The following is an 18,664-nucleotide window of genomic DNA, read 5'->3' as shown; positions in this document are numbered from 1 at the left end:
TCGCCGTCGACCGGAAACTTTCCCCGAGACGGCGATGGACAAGTACAAACGGTGCTGGAGTAGTACGTGCCAGTCATCAAGGCCCTGTATTTTTTGTGTGAAATTAAAATAACTGGTTCAAAGCCTTTTGCGGTTTTGCCTTCCGTTCAACGAGGGAAAAATAAGAAAAAAAAGTGATGGAAAACCTGGTCAAGTCAACGATTCCTGACACATGCTAGAAATAGCATGGCCCAAGGAACCCGTACACCGCCTGACCTGACAGTCACAGGCGGCGGGGAGCCCACGTGGCACCGTATCGTATCTGCTTTTTTTCCCAAAATTATTTCGATCGATGACGCATAAGAAAATAAAATAAAATGCAAACGAGATTCCCCAGCTCGATCGAGCCATCTCCGTCTTCTCGATGCCGCCGGAAAACGAGAGGAGGAGCCGCCGCCGCCGCCGCCGCCGCCGCCGACGCTCGGGCCGGGTCTCCCTGCTCTCCTCGTACCGTATCTGTCAGGAGGTCGACGTCGACGTCTCGGCGTACGCGACGGGGACGGCCGTCGATGGGTCTCGTCGACCGCCGGGTGGCGGATGCTCACGCTTCCCGTTCCGTTCCGTCCGTTCTCACCTGTACTACGTCGACAGGAACAGTTCCGCTCCGGTCCAGCCCAGTGGAGAGGACCCATAACGTCGTCGCCGATCGCCGTCGACGATCCGTCGATCTCGCGGCCATGGATGGACCATGGCCGTCCCTTCCTATCCGCTATCCTATCCTAGGGTTTTGATTTCTTTTGGGAGTTGCACATGTGGCCAGATTTGGCTCGAGAGGCTGCTGCTACCGTGTTCGGACAGGGACGGATCGCCAGGCGTCAGTGTGGAAGCTGCTGCTGCCGCTGCGGTTTCACTTGCTGCCGGAACCTGTAACCACTCCAATCAATTTCACGATTTATTACTGCTCGATCCTACGGGGTGACGAGCGATGACCATGGCAGCTCATCGGAATCCAGAGCTCCTCCGTATTCATGTCAAAAAGCGTCGCAGCAGCAGGGGGGCAAGTCAAGTCCGGTACTGCTAGCACGGGCAGTTACTCCACTGCTTCAATGAGCATGACACGGCAGGCGGTCAAAACTCAAAGCCCACACCACACCCACTGCCCAGCTCAGCTCCAGCTTCAGTCGCTGCTGCACTTGGCCAGGGGTTGGAGTTTTACCGTGACTTCAGTTAGAGTGTGCTCTTTTGGAATTTTAAAAAGTAATTTTTCACATTTAAAAAATTAAATATAGACTAATCATAAAATTAATTACAGATTTCATCCGTAAACTACGGGACGAATTTAATGGGCTTAATTAATTCATTATTAACATATATTTATTGTGATTTTACTATAATAATTTAGTGTCTAATCATGATCTAATTTAGTTTCATTAGATTCGTCTCGCGATCCACAATCTATTTGTGTAATGCGGTTTTTTTCGACTACATTTAATACACCATAAAAACAATTTACCAATCTTTTTGGAATCTAAACGAGACCTTACTCTCGAGTGCGTAACTCAGCACAGTACCTGTCAACAGCGTCGCGTAGCAGTCCTAACAACTGTCTGTGCAGTACAGACTACAGAGCTCTCAGGCCCCGTTTAGATCCAAAACCCCCCTACAAAAATCAAACTTTCCATCACATCAAAATCACATCGAAACATTAAATATAGCAAATAACCCATGTATGGAGTACTAAATGTAGGTAAATAAAAAAATTAATTGTATAATTTTGATGTACGTTGCAAGACGAATCTTTTGAGCCTAGTTAGGCTATGATAAGACAATATTTATCACAAACAAACGAAAAATGCTACAGTGTGATACAGTGTGGGATGTGACTTTTTCTCCCTACTTTTCAAGGATCTCAACACACCCTCAGTCAGCCACTGTGCTAATGGCCGTTTCCGTACCAGCGCACGCGATTAGCGAGGCTGCTAATCCGCGCTTGCCGTGGTGAAGGACAGCGGGGAGGGAGGGGACTGATGGCCGATGAGGACGTGAGGTCAGGGGGAGGCGGCGCCACGCGGGGCACTGTACATGTGCGATTGCACGTCTCGCGCAGAACTAGTAGAGTGGGCGAGGGAGGACACAGAGAATTGACAAAAAAATCGCGCATGGGAGGGAGAGAGGGAGAGGAGAGGGGTCGGGAAGAAAAAGAGGAGCACCACTCGTGGGGTTAAAACCCCGAGAACAAACTTGGGGAGTAGCAGCCGGAGCCCGGAGGGGAGGAAGCTGCAAGCGAGCGCCAAACGAGCAAGCGAGCGAGCTAGCTAAGCAAAAGCACACCGGAGCAGGAAGCGGGAGCACTTCTCCTCGCCCGCAACTGTTTCAGGCTCTCAGCTCCCTCCCCCCAGCCGCACGCGCGCGCGAGAAGGAAGCGACGAGAGGGAGGGGGAGAAGTGGGAGGAGCGGCGAGGCGAGCGAGCATGCTCCCCGGCGGTGGCGGGCGGATCTGCCGGAGCGCGGCGCGGGGACCGCGGCGCTAATCGTCTCCACCTCGCGGCCGCGGGATCTGACGCCGCGGCGGCCGCTCGGATCGAGCCAGCGGCGGCGGCGGGGGACGGAGGGACGCTGCTCGGGCTCCGGGGACGAGGTAACTTGCCCTGCGCATTCCGGCGGCTCCCCTCCGGCCGCCCAAAGATCGCAGCTTTTCGCCGCTCTCTTGCTGCCCTTCCAAGTGACGAGCAAATTCGCTTTGTTTTCTCTGGTACATAGATAGAAGGAAAAGATTGCGCCTAGCTTCGGCTTCGGCGGCGGCTTTCATCTTCGGGTTCCGCAATCGCGGCTCGCGGTGAAAAAAAGAAACGGGGCTAGCTGCGGAACCGGGAAAGTGATGGTTTCCTTCGGGAAGGCGCTGTGATTTGGCCTCAAAAAGGAGGAATCTTTCCTACGCTCCCCCCTTGCTTCCCCCGCTCTTATACCGCCCTCAGATCGCGGGGCCGGCAGTCTGATTGGTCCGTCGGCAACGGGGAAGGAAAATGAGGCTCTCGTCGTCGTCCGGCAGCGTCCTCCCGGCCCAGGCGGCTTCGCCGGAAGGTACTTCCCTGCCATGCCGACTCCTCCGTGCTCCGTGGCTTGCTCATTAATGCTTTTAAGTTCATTTCTTCCTCCGTGGTGTAATTTGGCGTTCGCACGGCTGGTGTTTGGTTTTTCTGTCTTTGTAAGCGTTTATTTGAAGGCTGCTATGTGACCGCGTGTGATCCTGCAGCCACCCATTGCGGCGAGTTTGAATCCGGACTCCGGAGTGCCGTCTCGGTTTATTTTGATGATTTCTTTCGGAGGTGTTATCGTGAACTTGGAAGCCAGTTTTCTTTCGATTTTGGACTTTTTTTTTTTGGTTCAGTTCTTGCTGTACGGCTGATTTCTCGAGATTGTTCTTTCCTGGGAATGGATTTGTAGGTATTTCCACCCGAATAGTTGGTCGTTTCCATGTAAGATGGAAAAATTGCTGCCCTTTTTTTGTTTCAATTAAGCGTATTTATAGGAATTAATAGTCTTTATTGATTTATTGATTCTCAATTCATTCACTTTGAACTTTATTTCCTACCACTACCATACTCACCTTCTGCGACCATCTTCATATAAACATCTGAAGATGGTACCAGTTCATTCTCTATTGGGCTATCGTTCAATTAAAACTTGCGGTATGGAATCTTCTGCTTAAATACTTTTGCCATTACAGCTGTTGAGGAGCACAAGTGTCTGAACTCGGAGTTGTGGCATGCCTGCGCCGGACCCCTTGTTTCCTTGCCGGCGGTGGGTAGCCGGGTGGTGTACTTCCCTCAGGGTCACAGCGAGCAGGTTAGGGCTATTTCACTCCAGCACAAAAATTCGCACGATCCTGAATCATATACAAGTGGTGCCTTTCTTTCTTTGTCAAACTCAAAATCTGACTTGTTCTTTCAGAACTCGAAAAATTCTGCCTTTTTTACGCAAGTCCTTGGTGAATTTCCGCTGCAGGTAGCAGCATCAACAAACAAGGAAATGGAGTCTCAGATCCCCAATTATCCTAATCTGCCTCCACAGCTTATATGCCAACTGCATAATGTGACGATGCATGTAAGTGTGGAGCCTTATAATACCCTTTTCACATGAGCAAGTAATCTAAGTGTTAACTCTGTGTTAAAGCATCTGTGCTATTTTCTTCCTTCAGGCTGATGCAGAGACAGATGAGGTGTATGCGCAGATGACATTACAACCACTCAACCCGGTACATCATGCAGTTTCTAACTACTTGTGGTTATATGCAGATTTTTCTTGGTGCCCATGAGTAACGTTTTCCTTGCTTTTTGTGCAGCAAGAACTGAAGGACCCATATTTACCTGCTGAATTAGGTTCTGCCAATAAGCAGCCAACAAACTATTTTTGCAAAACATTAACTGCGAGTGACACAAGTACACATGGTGGATTCTCTGTTCCACGTCGAGCAGCTGAGAAAGTGTTTCCTCCACTGGTCTGTGCAGCTACCGTGAAGTTTCAGCTTATTGTTTGAACTGTTTTTTGTTATTGAAAGTGAATTTAATCACTGATTGTTTGCTTTTCCAATAACTATGTAGGATTTCACTCAGCAACCTCCCTGCCAGGAGTTGATTGCAAAAGATCTTCATGGCAATGAGTGGAAATTTCGTCACATATTTCGCGGTGAGTAATTTTACCCTTCAAATCTGTCTGCTGTGCATTCCGTGATAAGGACTGTTCGTAATATTTTAAATATCATCCTGATGCAGGTCAGCCAAAGCGGCATCTTCTAACTACTGGCTGGAGTGTCTTTGTTAGTGCAAAGAGACTCGTTGCTGGTGACTCAGTCCTCTTTATCTGGTGTGTTCATACTTCCAGTATATTTCAAAAATAGTTACTTACGCTCACTTGTGTTGTTCCACTCCCATCAGATAGTTTCTCTTGTTTGTGTTTATATATCTCACTGTGTTGTCAGGAATGACAATAACCAGCTTCTTCTGGGAATTCGCCGGGCAAATCGGCTACAAACCGTCATGCCATCTTCAGTCTTATCGAGTGATAGCATGCATATTGGTCTTCTTGCTGCAGCTGCTCATGCTGCTTCAACAAATAGCCGCTTTACAATTTTCTATAACCCAAGGTAGAATGGTTATACTCAATTTGTTTTTTTGGGTATGAGTGTTTATACTCAATTTGTTTTTTGGCTATCTCTCCTTCAAATGTTTTAACATTTGTTTTTGCAGGGCAAGCCCTTCAGAGTTTGTCATACCGCTTGCAAAATATGTGAAGGCAGTGTATCATACGCGTATATCTGTGGGCATGCGTTTCAGGATGCTTTTTGAGACAGAAGAATCTAGTGTTAGGAGGTAAGTCAAAATTTGTTGACAACTTTACCTATGTTTTAGCCCTGTGTGAACTTAGTCGCTGCTTGAGCTTCTTATAGTTTTATTTTGTTTCATCTTCACTTTTCTTGGACTTGGATCAATTTCCTTCTCGTCACCTCTGCCCTACTTTTGTGGGTTAGGGCATTTGTTAACATGATATCTGGATTTGGCCATATGTCTATACTTCCTGCCTTCACTCGATACTAAACTAGCATATTAGCAGTTTAACCTGATGAAATGTTCATAATGCCAGATACATGGGAACGATTACCGGAATCAGTGATCTTGATTCTGTTCGGTGGCCAAATTCACACTGGCGTTCTGTTAAGGTATATTTTGGACTTGCTTGCTGCTGTTTTTGCCAATAGTTACTATAAGCTCTTGAGGTGTTGTTCAAGCATATAATATTGCAAGCTTTCGATTAGACCAGATGATAGTACCCTATACAAGGTTGTTTACTCTCACCAGTTCATGCTTCATGGCTTATTATGATCACAAATTTGCCTTTGAATAATTTAGGTTGGCTGGGATGAATCAACTGCTGGAGAGAGGCAGCCAAGGGTGTCATTATGGGAGATTGAGCCCCTGACAACTTTCCCAATGTATCCATCTCCTTTTCCACTGAGGCTTAAGCGTCCATGGCCAACAGGCTTGCCTTCTCTGCATGGTATGAGGTGGAGTTGATGTTGGCCTTTGTAGATATGTTTGCTCAAATAATTTCAAAGTATACATTCTACGGCCAATAACCTTTTCTATGATGTTTATCTGTAGGTGGTAAGGATGATGACCTGACTAACTCTCTTATGTGGCTTCGAGATACTGCAAACCCTGGTTTTCAGTCGTTAAATTTTGGCGGACTTGGTGTGAATCCTTGGATGCAGCCAAGGCTGGATGCTTCCTTTCTTGGTCTGCAACCTGACATGTATCAGGCGATGGCCACAGCTGCTTTCCAGGATCCAACGAAGCAAGTGTCATCCACGATACTGCAGTTCCAGCAGCCACAGAACATAGCTGGTCGAGCTGCGCCACTTCTGTCGAGCCAGATTTTGCAGCAAGTGCAGCCTCAGTTTCAGCAGCAGCCATACCTTCAAAACATCCCTGAGAGCACAATCCATGGCCAGGGTCAGCCTGAGCTCCTCAAGCAGCAGATCCAACGCAACCAATCATTTAATGAGCAGAAGCCCCAGCTGCAAACCCAGCAACAGCAGCAGGAATCACAGCAGCAATCACAGTGCCTGCAAGTGCCTCAACATCAGCAGATGCAACAGCAGAACAACATGACCAACTACCAGTCTGTGTCTAATGCATTGTCAGCATTTTCTCAATTGTCATCAGCCCCTCAGTCTTCACCTGTGGCGCTGCAACCAATACTACCATTCTCACAGGCGCAGAGCTTTGCAGAAACGACTATCAGCTCATTGTCTCCATCTAATGCCACCGCCATGCAAAATACGCTGAGGCCTTTCTCGTCAGAAGCAGCTTCTCACCTGAGCATGCCAAGGCCCACTGCAGTACCTGTCGCTGACCCATGGTCGTCAAAGCGAGTTGCAGTGGAGTCTTTGCTTCCCTCTCGGACCCAGGTTACGTCACAGATGGAACAATTGGATTCTACACCGCCTAGTATACCTCAAAGCTCTGCATTGGCACCACTTCCTGGAAGAGGGTGCTTGGATCAAGATGTGAATTCTGATCCTCAAAATCATCTCTTGTTTGGTGTTAGTATAGATTCACAGTCATTACTAATGCAAGGAGGTATCCCAGGCTTGCAGAATGGGAATGATTCAACTGCTATACCCTATTCCACCAATTTCCTGAGCCCTTCCCAGAACGATTTCCCTTTGGATCACACGCTAAATTCTTCGGGCTGCTTAGATGATGCTGGTTATGTGCCTTGTTCAGATAATTCTGATCAAGTGAACCGACCACCTGCAACCTTCGTGAAGGTGAGTGAATATTTCCATATCTCCTCTCTTAATACAAAGATAAGCAGCTCTCCTGCTTGTTCAAGAAAAAATATTTCCATATCACAAGAATTCATAGACTATTGACAACTGTGCATTGCCACGTTTTTAACCATTACATTGCTGTGATAATAATAATCGTCAATTATGTTTTCTAACTTTTGGAGAATTAGATGTTTATTGATTTGCAATTTTTCTTCCATTTGAATGACAGGTTTACAAATCTGGAACCTACGGAAGGTCGCTTGATATCACTAGGTTTAGTAGCTATCATGAGCTCCGTAGGGAACTAGGGCGCCTATTTGGCCTTGAGGGCCAGTTGGAAGACCCTATGAGATCAGGCTGGCAGCTTGTATTCGTCGACCGAGAGGAGGACGTCCTTCTCGTTGGCGACGACCCTTGGCAGTATGTTCTCTAGGCTGTCCTAGTGATACCTTCTGAACAATTCCATGTTGCTTTTTCACGCTCCCTTACATTGCATTGCAACCTGCAGGGAATTCGTGAGTACGGTATCCTGCATAAAGATACTCTCCCCGCAGGAGGTGCAGCAGATGGGCAAGCAGGGGCTTGAGCTTCTGAGCTCAGCCCCAGCGAGAAGGCTCGGTAGCAGCTGTGATGACTACGTTAGCAGGCAGGAGTCAAGAAGCCTAAGCACCGGGATTGCGTCGGTCGGGTCAGTAGAGTTCTGAAGAGAGGGCACTAAGCGCCCTCGAGCTGAAGGCTGGTCTGTGACGCATGTTTCCTTCGCATTCCCCGGTTTTGACACTTGAGACCCAGGTGGAACTGAAAGCATCATAAGACCAAAGCCTAGTCGCAAGTTATGTACCATCTAATAATTCTGTCATATGATGTCAACTTCTAAGTAGAAGCTACCAGCAGCGCCTTCGGTACACATGCGGAAACTTTGTTCTTCCATGGATATACTAATCCTGTGAATGTAGGCTCTCTAATGATCAGCTGGCCAGCTCACTTGTTTAGCTACCATGGCACGCACATGCCTATCTTGTTCATATTCCTGCACAATCATGTCATCCTGTGGTTCCACTTGAGCATTTGGGTAGCAGCATCCAAACTCCAGGGAGGGGTGGTGGTCCTGTGTACTGCAGAAGCATGACAAGTGAAACGTACATCGTTCCAAGGAGGGCACCCAGGACAGTCTGGTTCCAAACTGCTTCCTGCTCGAATTGGTACTGGTAGTACAAACTGAAGAGCATTCCTTTTGCAAAGATTCCTGACGATTGCCTTGCTTCCATATCAGTAGTAGTGTCCGAGGGTACTGTTCCTTTTGCGGGCATTGCCAGTTGGCCACTGCTGCCAAGATCAGTAGAGAGAAAAGCTAGTCGTCCATGCCCATGGTGGATAGGCCAGGCCTCACCCAGGGGCAGAACAGAATGGAAGTCAGTCATCCAAATCCCAACCCTTTTCCTCCTTGGATGGAAGGAGAGAGGCATCATTTCATTCGGACAGTGACTTTGCTGCAATGGCAGTGGCATTGGCATTGGCATCCATCCCCATGTGAGGTTTGGGTCCCCATCTGACCTGACGCCCTGGCCTGATCCCCACACGCGGCCACTGATGAATCGTCAAGACTTCGGCCAAAAGGAAAACGAAGGCGGATCGCGTTGCCTGAGCCCGACCTCCCTTTTCTCTGAAGGTGAGTCAGTGGTTGAGCGAGTGCTCCAGACTCTGAATGTGAATGCGATGCTGATGCGCCTCTCTGTCCCTCCATCCATCCCACAAATCCTCCATTTGTTCAGAGGCCATTATTCAGGACCCATCCATCGATCCCTCTCTCATGTGAAAAACGCTCGAGAACACGCACGCACAGATCCTCACTTCCTTTTCTGTGACGAGGTGGGGGAGCAGCATGTGGAGGGCAATGCCACATGCCACCTACTCCTTTTTCCTCTTCGTCCCCGATCGGCGGTGGCCGCTCCACGGCCATGATTCCTCTGGCCCCGCGCCCGGTCGCCGCCCCCGCCCTTCCTTTTCACGGCACTGGCCTGGGAGAGAGACACGGAGAGCCTGTCTGCTTCAGGTGACCCGGCCAGGTGAAAACGCGTGATCACTCTCGCCCGGCGCCGGCGGTTGGTGCCGAGGAATCTCCCAATCCGCCGTTGTTTCCTCGTCGGCGGGCCGTGGACAGTGGCTACAAGATAATTTAGCCTCCGCCGCCGGCGCACCGCTTTTATCTAACTTATCTTTTCACAGCGACCAGACCACCGCGGCAATCACGGTTCAGAGGACAGTAGCGCTGCGGCTAGGGTGCAGCCATTAGCTGCCTCCTCTCCTAACCGCTCATACTATTAGTAGTACATGATTGAACCCTACCCTATATGTATGGATGAATAGATCATCCTAATGATATTGTACATGGGTACATTATTATGATAAGCACAGATTCATTAAAAAAATTAAGACAGATGATCTATGACATTGTTATTGTACAAAATTTCTGACTGATACTGTGATACAACACAGGGATTATCTCAGGCGTCCAAAATATAGGCTTACGTCTTTGCCGCCGGAGCAAAAATACATCACAGCATGCAGTTGCACACAATCCACTCTTTCACTACTTTGGTTCTAATGTAATCCTTATAAGATAAGAGATACTACTTTAGACTTTCTCGGCTCTGTATCACAGGTAGCGCTCTCCTATCAGGTAACAGCATGGAGCTCAGCCCCTCAGCATAGCTCTACCGTTTCCTTGACCGCCTCGGGGCTGCTTCCTCTTCGCTCTCGCTGTCATCGTCCCGGAGGGCGTTTCTGCCGTACCTGTCACCGGGCTGCGATCTGGCTCCCTCAGCTCCAGAGTTCAAAGTGTTCTCATGGCCCCTGCTCCCCTGATCTGATGTCGTCTCGAACCTGTCGCCACGGTCGCCGCCCGGCCTTCTCTGCTCCCGCTTGCTGGGGCGGTTGTTCGGAGGTGGAGGGGGCATGAAGGGCGCCATACCAATGGGGCGGTTAGGCCGTCCCGGCCCGCCCATTCCCATGCCTCCCATCATCGGGCCACGGCCGGGGCCCATCATCATGTCGAGGCCTAGGGGGAAAGGCTGCGGAGGCCTGCCCGTGAAGGCCATACCAGGCATAGGGCCTCTAGCAAAGTCAACAGGGAACCTTGGGCCACCAAAGGGCGGGAAACCACGTGGCATGCCGAAAGGATCGGGCAAGCCGAAGCCGCCACCAAAACCAAAGCCGTCGCCAATCATGTTGGGAGGGAAACGCCCTCCCATCATTGGCCCACGCATCATTGGCATTTGAGGTGGCCACATCATCCCCCTTCCTCTTCCCCTCCCTTGAGACTCTTGGCCATTGCCTTCTTCCTCCTCCTCACTTTCCTCTTCCTCCTCTTCTTCATTGTCATCAAACAGCACGATATCTTGATTATCAGCTGCCTCGTCAGCACTGACTCCCTTTGCCTTTTCCTCTTCTCTCTTAGCCTCTGCTGCAATTAGCATAGCCTGAAGCCACATTAAAAAAATATCAGCCATGCCATATGGACATCATCACTTGACAAATGAAAAGGAGAAAACGGCAATGCACGGTTACTGAAAAAAAGTTGGACCAAGTAAACACAAGTGGATCAGGCCTTTAAAAGAAGGGACCAACCACGATTCGCCTGTATGTAACACAATATTTCTCTTTAAGAAAAATAGCACCAACACTGACCATGGGTTTGTGCACAGTTGCTTGTAGAAGAGAGTGTATATGCATTGTTAATCCTTATTCCATAGAGACTATATGATACGCCATTATCAAATTGTAATCAATCCAAAAGAAGGTGCAATTGTCTTCATTAATATAAAGAGAAAAGTCCATTTGACCCCCCTAACTTATCACCGAGTCTGAAAAACCCCCCTTAACTCCAAAACTAGATATTATGCACCCCCAACTCGTGAAAGCCAGAAAAATAACCCCCCTGCAACAGTTCAAAGTGGTTTATGGGGTGGTTTTGCTACTGTGGCATGCGGGCCCCACATGTCAGCCTTTTCCCTCTCTCACTTATATGTGGGGTCCACATGTCATCACCTACCTCGCTCTCCCCGCCGCCACCAACTCCACGCCACGCGCCCGCGCTACCCGGCCGCGCTGCTGCTCCACTCGCCGCGCGCGTTGCCCGCTCGCGCCCTGGCTCTCGCTGAGCTGGACCGCTGCGGGGAGCTCCCGCGAGAAGCGCCGCGGGCTCCCGTGAAGGTCGGCTGCCACGGGGAGCTCTCGCGAGGCCGCGAGTGGGGCCATCGCCGCAGGCTCATGTTGAACTCGGTCGCCGCCGCAAGCTCCTACCACCACGCCCGTTGGAGCTCGGCCTGCGCCACGCCGGTCCTAGCCCCCATTTTCCCCCTCCACCATTGCAGCTGCCCCAAGCTCCTTGCCGGCGTCGATTCTCCTTCTCTAGTGAGCCTGCCTTCGATTCCTTGCGCTGGGAGCTCATCCTCCCTTCTCTTGAGCTGTTCGGGCCCTCACCCGACCGTTTCCAGGCTCTTCCCGGCGTGCTCCTCCGCCTGGCGCCGCCTCCCTCCGTTGCGCCACCCCTTCCGCCGCCTCTCTCTGCCCGTCCAAGCCGCGGTGAGGCTCGCCGCCTCCCCCTCGTCCTCGTGCGCGCGCGGCGAGGGCAGCAGTGACGCGGCACGGCCGGCCGCGAGCGGGCAGCGCGGGTGCGCGGCGTGTGGCGGTAGGGAGAGCGAGGTAGGTGATGACATATGGACCCCACATGTAAGTGAGAGGGAAAATGCTGACATGTGGGGCCCGCATGCCACAGTAGCAAAACCACCCCAAAAACCACTTTGAATTGTTGCAGGGGGGTTATTTGTCTGGTTTTCCCGAGTTGGGGGTGCATAATATCTGGTTTTGGAGTTAAGGGGGGTTTTTCAGACTCGGTGATAAGTTCAGGGGGGTCAAATGGACTTTTCTCTAATATAAACCTTTAGTGTAAAGTAAAATTTGATAATATCTTGCACCTCTTTCTAAAGCAACCTGGTTACATAATAAATCTTATATGCACATAAAATATGATCATTCACAATAATGTTGATTGTTGAATCATGAAACTAGTTTAAAAACATTAGAGTTAAGACCCACATCATAAAATCAGTAATACTTGCAATGATAATGATATGCCCACCAATAAGAAAAAGAGCAGGGAATGGGAATGTCCACAGGATAAATAAGCAAGGAATGCATGGCCTACCGTAAGTTCACTGTCTGGCTCTAGATAAAGCAGGGAAGCCAACTGCTCACCAATGAAAGGTTCTAGTTCCTGGCAATCTCTGCTGATCTGCACAAGTCAAAAGTGAACTAATAAGTAGTTAAGTCCTGGAACTTTTGGAAATAGATATAAAAAAGTAAATAATATGACTTTGAGAATCTAGTCGATCATCATCATGAGCATACCACTAGAATTTCTGTTTCTTATTCTTTCTAGCCTACGGCAATATTTTGTTCCGGCAAAATTAATTTTCTAGCCAGCTTTAATCATCATGTAAACAGTGCAAATGTTTGGAGTTTGAACTTTAACTAAAAGTTAACCAGCTAAACATGAAGGAATATAATCTTCGTGGTGAAATATAAATCTAGAGAATGGTGATGAAGAACCATGTGTCTCATTCATAACGCAATACGGGACTGGACAACTAAAAGCTAAAGCAAAGTCAGCTCCGTATTTCCAGGTGGTTTTGACAATTTTAACATTGTAATAAGAACAATCAAGGTGTAAGTATATCTGTATTACGAAAGAAGACAGCCCATACAATATAAAGTTATGAGCTGAATAGATAATTTCCACCCCTTTTTCCCAATTTTTAACATAACAAGACATATGCCATATTTCAAGGAGCCAAGGCCAGCAAACACATGAGACAAGGTGATCCACATACCTTAACCGGAAGATTATCATTGTATGGATTGCGGAGATGATGAGTTTTCTGAAATGATAGTTCACAGAGCTGCAGCGCAAAAACTGCTGTAAGTATAGACAAATTAATGATAGAAGGCATATTCTTAAGGCTTTCGTGCAAAAACAGATGACAGAAAATGCTCAATTAGAAGTCTTGTTAGCCACAACTGCAATTAATGATTTGGTTGGCAACATAACCATGCTACCAAAATGTAGATCTATGTTTTGGCCCAATTCACTAAAAAACATAAAGAGACTGTAAATTTAAATGTGGTAACACATCTTCAATTGCACAATGTCCAGTTTATTAAAAACACAGATAAAACATAAGGCCTTTGTCATATGCACTTGCCAGAACTAAAAGTTAAGCTAGCTATTCATCCGCGCAAAGGGCAGATCCAAATTTTAATATAGAGGAAAACAGCACCCAATGCACCGACACTTGAAGGCATTGATACAATAGTTTCAGCTTCTAAATAAATTGCCTAGGCCTAAAACACAACTTAATCACAAACTCAAGCTCCACATCAATGTACAATAGGTTGTTTGGTTTGAGGAATCACCCCATCCAAAATGGAATGGTCCACCATGGGCTCATCGCATGAATTTTGGTGGGATGAACCCATTCCTAATTATTAACCTAACATGTGCTTGTGAGTAAGGAGGTAGTGATGGATACAGCCCATTCCATTCCTTTCCTCAAACTAAACAAGAAATTAAGGATAGAAGGTGATGCATCGCTCCATTCCTAAACCAAACACCCCATAACCCTAAGTTTCTCAGTTACTCTCAATGTTTGCATGTTTGTATACTTCAGCTTGGCTATTTTAGATGGGTGAATAGGTGGACAGAAAATACAGCATTGTTGTCACTAAATGAATCAAAAAGTACAGCATACAAAAGTTATATATATGATGTGAATTCATAACCATACATACATGCTTATCAGCTCCGAAGCTATGTTCCATTATCTGGAACTGGAAATGGCCAAGCTACAATTGAGGTGATGACAAAACAAACAGAAGTGCAGGGTCAGCAAGAAAAGTGCACCTTAAGCCACTGCATAGAGAAGTTCCGACCATAATGTGCTGTTCCATGAGCAGATTTCCAATTTCCGCCACCAATGTAGCCACCAATCCTAGAAGTCATCTTTGCACACCCCTTGAAAAGCATAGCATGAGAGGAACTAATAAGTCGATGTGATCTAATAAATTCAAACTAGCATTTTCAAGCATGAGATGAAAGATAAACGAGTGTAGCATTCTTAGCAGAAGATAAAACGTCCAGCTTACCTGGAAATGGCGAGTTCTATTGATTGAGAATATTAAAATAACATTCTCAGTGGATTCAAAAGCTTCATTAAGTTTAGCTTCATTACTCCTCTGGGTGGCCCAAATTCCCTGCTGAACTGATATTTCCAGATTCTCCCGATTGCAACTTTTAACAATGAAGTACCTGGTATTTTACATTTACCAACCCAACTCAATTAGAGAAACGTTATAGTAATATAGCACAGCTGATACCATGAAAGTATTGACTATCACTTCTAACAGAATATGTGTTATGTTGTAGATGATGTTATTACTATATAAGATTTTTAATTTGTAATTATAAAATTTAAATTATTACGAAGTAAAAGTCTTATTGTATAATAAAGTACTGAAATCACTCAGCCAGGAGGACAGGCAGAACGAAGTGATAGTTGACATGTAACCAAATAACTAGGCAACAGGTGAACCCGCAGCACTGTTATTCATAAAACTAACTCCTAAATTCGAGGTACATTTCAACAAGCAAATGGGGTCACGCTGATTACATCTGTAAAACCAAGCAGATATTTTAATCCTTCTTTGTAAGTAATACCTAAATAACCCAAAAAAATGTGGGTGGGAAATGTCCATTACCCAAGTATTGCAGCACATGAACTAGAGATCCATAAATTTAGACTGCACTAAAGATACATGAAAACCTACAGTACATGGTTCAATTCCAATAACTGATAAACTATAGTTTCACCATAGAATCGCATTGAAATTTGAAAATACTAAACAAATACAAATTCAGTATACACTGCATTTGCCAATAATTATGCATATCGCCTCCACAGAAAGCAGAGCATGCTCAATACCAATATGGCCTGGATCAGACTATATGTCTCCAAAATCAACCATTCATGCTATTCTCGCAATCTCATGTGCTACTTGAACTTCCAACCACGAAATCCGTTCATACAAACAGTAATAACTTAGCAAAATTTAGTTACAATAGCTGCTTCTACTGAAGAGCCAAATCTTGTAGAGCCAATATCAGATAAGTTGCTAATACACCTATCTTTAATCTTTGTAACCCAGAAAAGCAAGACAGTGCTAGCTAGCTTATGTATCTAGAAAATGAAAATGACTACATACTTTTTTCTGTCAGTCAATATAGGAGAAACAAGCTTAAAAATAAGTACAATGTATTAAAGAGCGTCAAAACAGATAACATGGTATAGAAGTTTAATCGGATAAGCTATTGCAACCAAAACTATGTACGGCGTTTTCACAGAGTTCTAAAAGCTTTACAAGATTGGCTAGAAACTCCACACACACCTAGATGGCCCTTGTGGAAGCGGTGTTGCGATTCTAGTAGTTTGATGGCCGTTTGAAGCACCTTGGACCTGGTCATTTGTATTCGGCTTATGCTGCTGCTGTGGAGGCTGTTGATTCGCCATTTGTGCTTGCTGTCCACCAGTTGCTGGAGCCGTAGCAGTAGTATTTTCTGCCACATTTTGGTTAGGCAACCCAGAACCCTGTGGATGTTGAGGTCTCTCACCCTGCTGATTATAGTTATTGTTTCTATTCGGACCGAATCTGTTGAAAGAGCGCATCTGCAAAATCTTCTGTAGAACTTCCTCAACAGGAGGTGGCGGCCCAGGTAGCTTGACATGTTTGTACCGGCAATTAGGGCCATTGGGGCAAAACCCCATCTTGTACCTACAAATAAGCACAAGACAACACAGGATCAGATGTGACAAAAGACAGTAAGCAAGCATTCTTCAAAAACATTGACAGGATCATTCTTAACTTTTACAAATGACAGCACCACATTAATGTTTGGTGTTACATATACTGAATCCTACCAGCTTCTATAAGTGCATAAAAAAATTGATTCCCCTCGAATTGGGGGATTTTAACTTTATACCATTATAACGATCGCCACCTCCTGAGATAGCATCTTTGTTTTTGCAATTACAGAATCAGCACGGGAGAGAGAAAATCTTTACATTTTTACCACTCTTCTTGCGTGGCACGCTAGGTCGTCCCTCCAGCGTGGATCCGAGTCAGCACGAGACGAAAAATGACCGTCGATACCCCTACCTCCCTCTTTCTTCTCCACTCCATGCGTCCTGGCCCACTGGTCCTGCTCATTCGCGACGGACTTGTGCGCTGATGCCGGCCGGCGCGTGGTCGAGGGCTCGCCCGCAAAGACGAAGTCCACAGAGGAGTCCAGGAACGGGAGTCGGCGGTCGTTTCCCGCGACGGCGCCGACCACACCGAGCTCCTGCAGCGCCAACGCCTCCTAGGCGCCGATGCAGGGCGGCGTGGGGCGCGGCGACGGGTCGACGTGGCAGAGAAGCGCGGCGATGAGGTAGACCGCGGGAATGAGACGGCAGCTGCCGCGGGCAATGCAGATGGCCTCTTTCTTGCCTCCATCCTCTTTATCTTTACACAGCTCAAGCAGAAACCGCCGCCAATGACCAAAATCCGGCCAACTTGGGCCATCTCTCTCCAATCGCTCGGACCAATGGCAGCACAGCCTTCCTAGCTTGCTCCTCGAGGCCTTCCACCTCCAACTCAGCCGCTCCCTTACCAGAAATTTCAGATCATGCAGTGCCATTGCCGTGCAAGCCGAGCTCCACCAACCACCACTGCCGGAACCTTCGGCCCTTGTCCTTGTCATCCAACCCCTCAAACGGATTAACGGAACCGGTGAACTCCTTCTAGATTAATTAGCTTGCTTATTGCCTATCTAAACAACACGGAAGGAAGCAGAGCCTGCGGAAGGCATTGAAGCTCAGCTGCTCATGTCACATGACCGCCGGTCACCACCACGATGGCGAGGCCGTAGTTGCTTCGTGGCCGCGCGCTGAGGAAGAGAAGCCAGAGAGCACTCCGTTGTGGACGCGGCCACGGTGCCCGCTGCGTCCACGAGCACTGCCGCGTCGCCGATGTCCTCCGTCTCCTCCCACGTCTCGCCGCACTCGTCCAGCACGCGCACCACGGACCCCTCCCCGCCCGCCGCTGCCACGGGGCGTCAGCTCGCCGCGGGGGAACTCCACCAGGAAGCTGCGCTCCACGTACGCGCTCGCCCGCCGCGTCATGGAGGGGATGATCTCGGGGGACGCCGACCCCAGCCCGTGGAGCTCCGACGCGGTGGCCGCCGTCGTAGCTTGCCGTCCTCGACGAGGTGCTCTTCGTCTTCCCTGCTGCAGGCCGCGTGGTTCCAAGCCCGAGTGGAGAAGAAAGAGGGAGGCAGGGGTATCGACGGTCATTTTCCCTCTGGTGCTGACTCGGATCCACACTAGAGCGATGACCTGGCGTGCCACGCGAGCAAGAGTGGTAAAAATGTAAAAAAAATTTCTCTCCTGTGCTGATTCTGTAATTGCAAAAACAAAGATACTATCTCAGGAGGTGGCGATCATTATAATGGTATAAAGTTAAAATCCCCCTCGAATTGAATCGAACATCATGTACCAACGAAAAGACTACGACTGACCCAGAGATCATGATTGCCACAACCTTAAGCCCCAACCCCTAAACAATCACCACGAATTGGGCATTGTAGTTCGAAATGTTCAAAACTAGTGAACAAATTTCATCAACCACACACTACCAGGCCCTTAAAAGCCACCTCTTTCCCACCCAAACGCAAAAATCAACACGGGTAACCAGAACAAATCGGGCGGGATAAGAGATCTCACATGTTGCACTCCTTGACGTCGTCGTAAGAGTGCTTATAGGCGCAGTCGGGCTCGCGGCACTCGCCGAAGTCCCGGAAGAAGCGGCAGACGGGCATGCGGGCCTTGTCGAACTGGTGCAGGAACCCGCACGCGTCACCCTTCATGCAGAGGCCGCGCAGCCAGTGCCGGCACACCGTCTGGCGGTAGCTCCCGCGGCCGCGGCCGCGGCCGTGCATGCCCGGACCATCGCCGCCTCCGCCGCCACCCGCGCCAGGGTCCGCGGAGGACGGCACGGGGCCCCCGACCGCCGGGGCGGAGTCGAGGCCGCCCTCGAAGTCGAAGCTCAGGCCGCCGTCGCCGTCTTCCATGGAGGGATTAGGGTTTGGGATCTTTCTCCGATAGTAGGCGAGGGGGAGAGAGGACGACTGCGGAGGAAGAGTAAATTAAAATGAGTTTTTTTATTCTTGCCATTACAATTTTTCGATTTTGGAAGAATGCC

The 18,664-nt window shown here is 48.2% G+C and overlaps 2 protein-coding genes across 3 annotated transcripts; one reads left to right on the top strand and one right to left on the bottom strand.

The window, feature by feature from the left end:
• Positions 1–2,052: 2,052 nt before the first annotated feature.
• Positions 2,053–8,320, top strand: LOC120668438 (auxin response factor 17-like). 2 transcript variants are annotated; one of them, XM_039948146.1, is made up of 15 exons: positions 2,053–2,617; positions 2,740–3,060; positions 3,707–3,825; positions 3,985–4,083; positions 4,178–4,234; positions 4,322–4,477; positions 4,581–4,665; positions 4,752–4,842; positions 4,958–5,122; positions 5,226–5,348; positions 5,620–5,695; positions 5,886–6,033; positions 6,138–7,309; positions 7,542–7,732; positions 7,821–8,320. In XM_039948146.1, the coding sequence occupies exons 2-15, from the start codon at positions 3,003–3,005 to the stop codon at positions 8,014–8,016; spliced, it is 2,736 nt and encodes a 911-aa protein (XP_039804080.1). In that variant the 5' UTR covers positions 2,053–2,617; positions 2,740–3,002; the 3' UTR covers positions 8,017–8,320. The 2 variants fall into 2 exon arrangements, with proteins under 2 accessions (XP_039804080.1, XP_039804079.1); XM_039948145.1 differs by having other exon boundaries at positions 2,128–2,617; positions 3,931–4,083.
• Positions 8,321–9,712: 1,392 nt separating this feature from the next.
• LOC120668439 (zinc finger CCCH domain-containing protein 45-like) lies at positions 9,713–18,608 on the bottom strand. Its single transcript, XM_039948147.1, has 7 exons — positions 18,187–18,608; positions 15,815–16,198; positions 14,516–14,678; positions 14,274–14,384; positions 13,204–13,272; positions 12,519–12,605; positions 9,713–10,791 (listed from the first exon to the last, which is right to left on the bottom strand). The coding sequence occupies exons 1-7, from the start codon at positions 18,531–18,533 to the stop codon at positions 10,027–10,029; spliced, it is 1,926 nt and encodes a 641-aa protein (XP_039804081.1). The 5' UTR covers positions 18,534–18,608; the 3' UTR covers positions 9,713–10,026.
• Between the last annotated feature and the right edge of the window lie 56 nt (positions 18,609–18,664).

This window comes from Panicum virgatum, chromosome 4N, assembly GCF_016808335.1.
Source record: "Panicum virgatum strain AP13 chromosome 4N, P.virgatum_v5, whole genome shotgun sequence".
Classification (NCBI taxonomy): domain Eukaryota; kingdom Viridiplantae; phylum Streptophyta; class Magnoliopsida; order Poales; family Poaceae; genus Panicum; species Panicum virgatum.
Note: the sequence above shows the minus strand (reverse complement) of the source record. Positions and strands in the feature narration are given on the sequence as shown.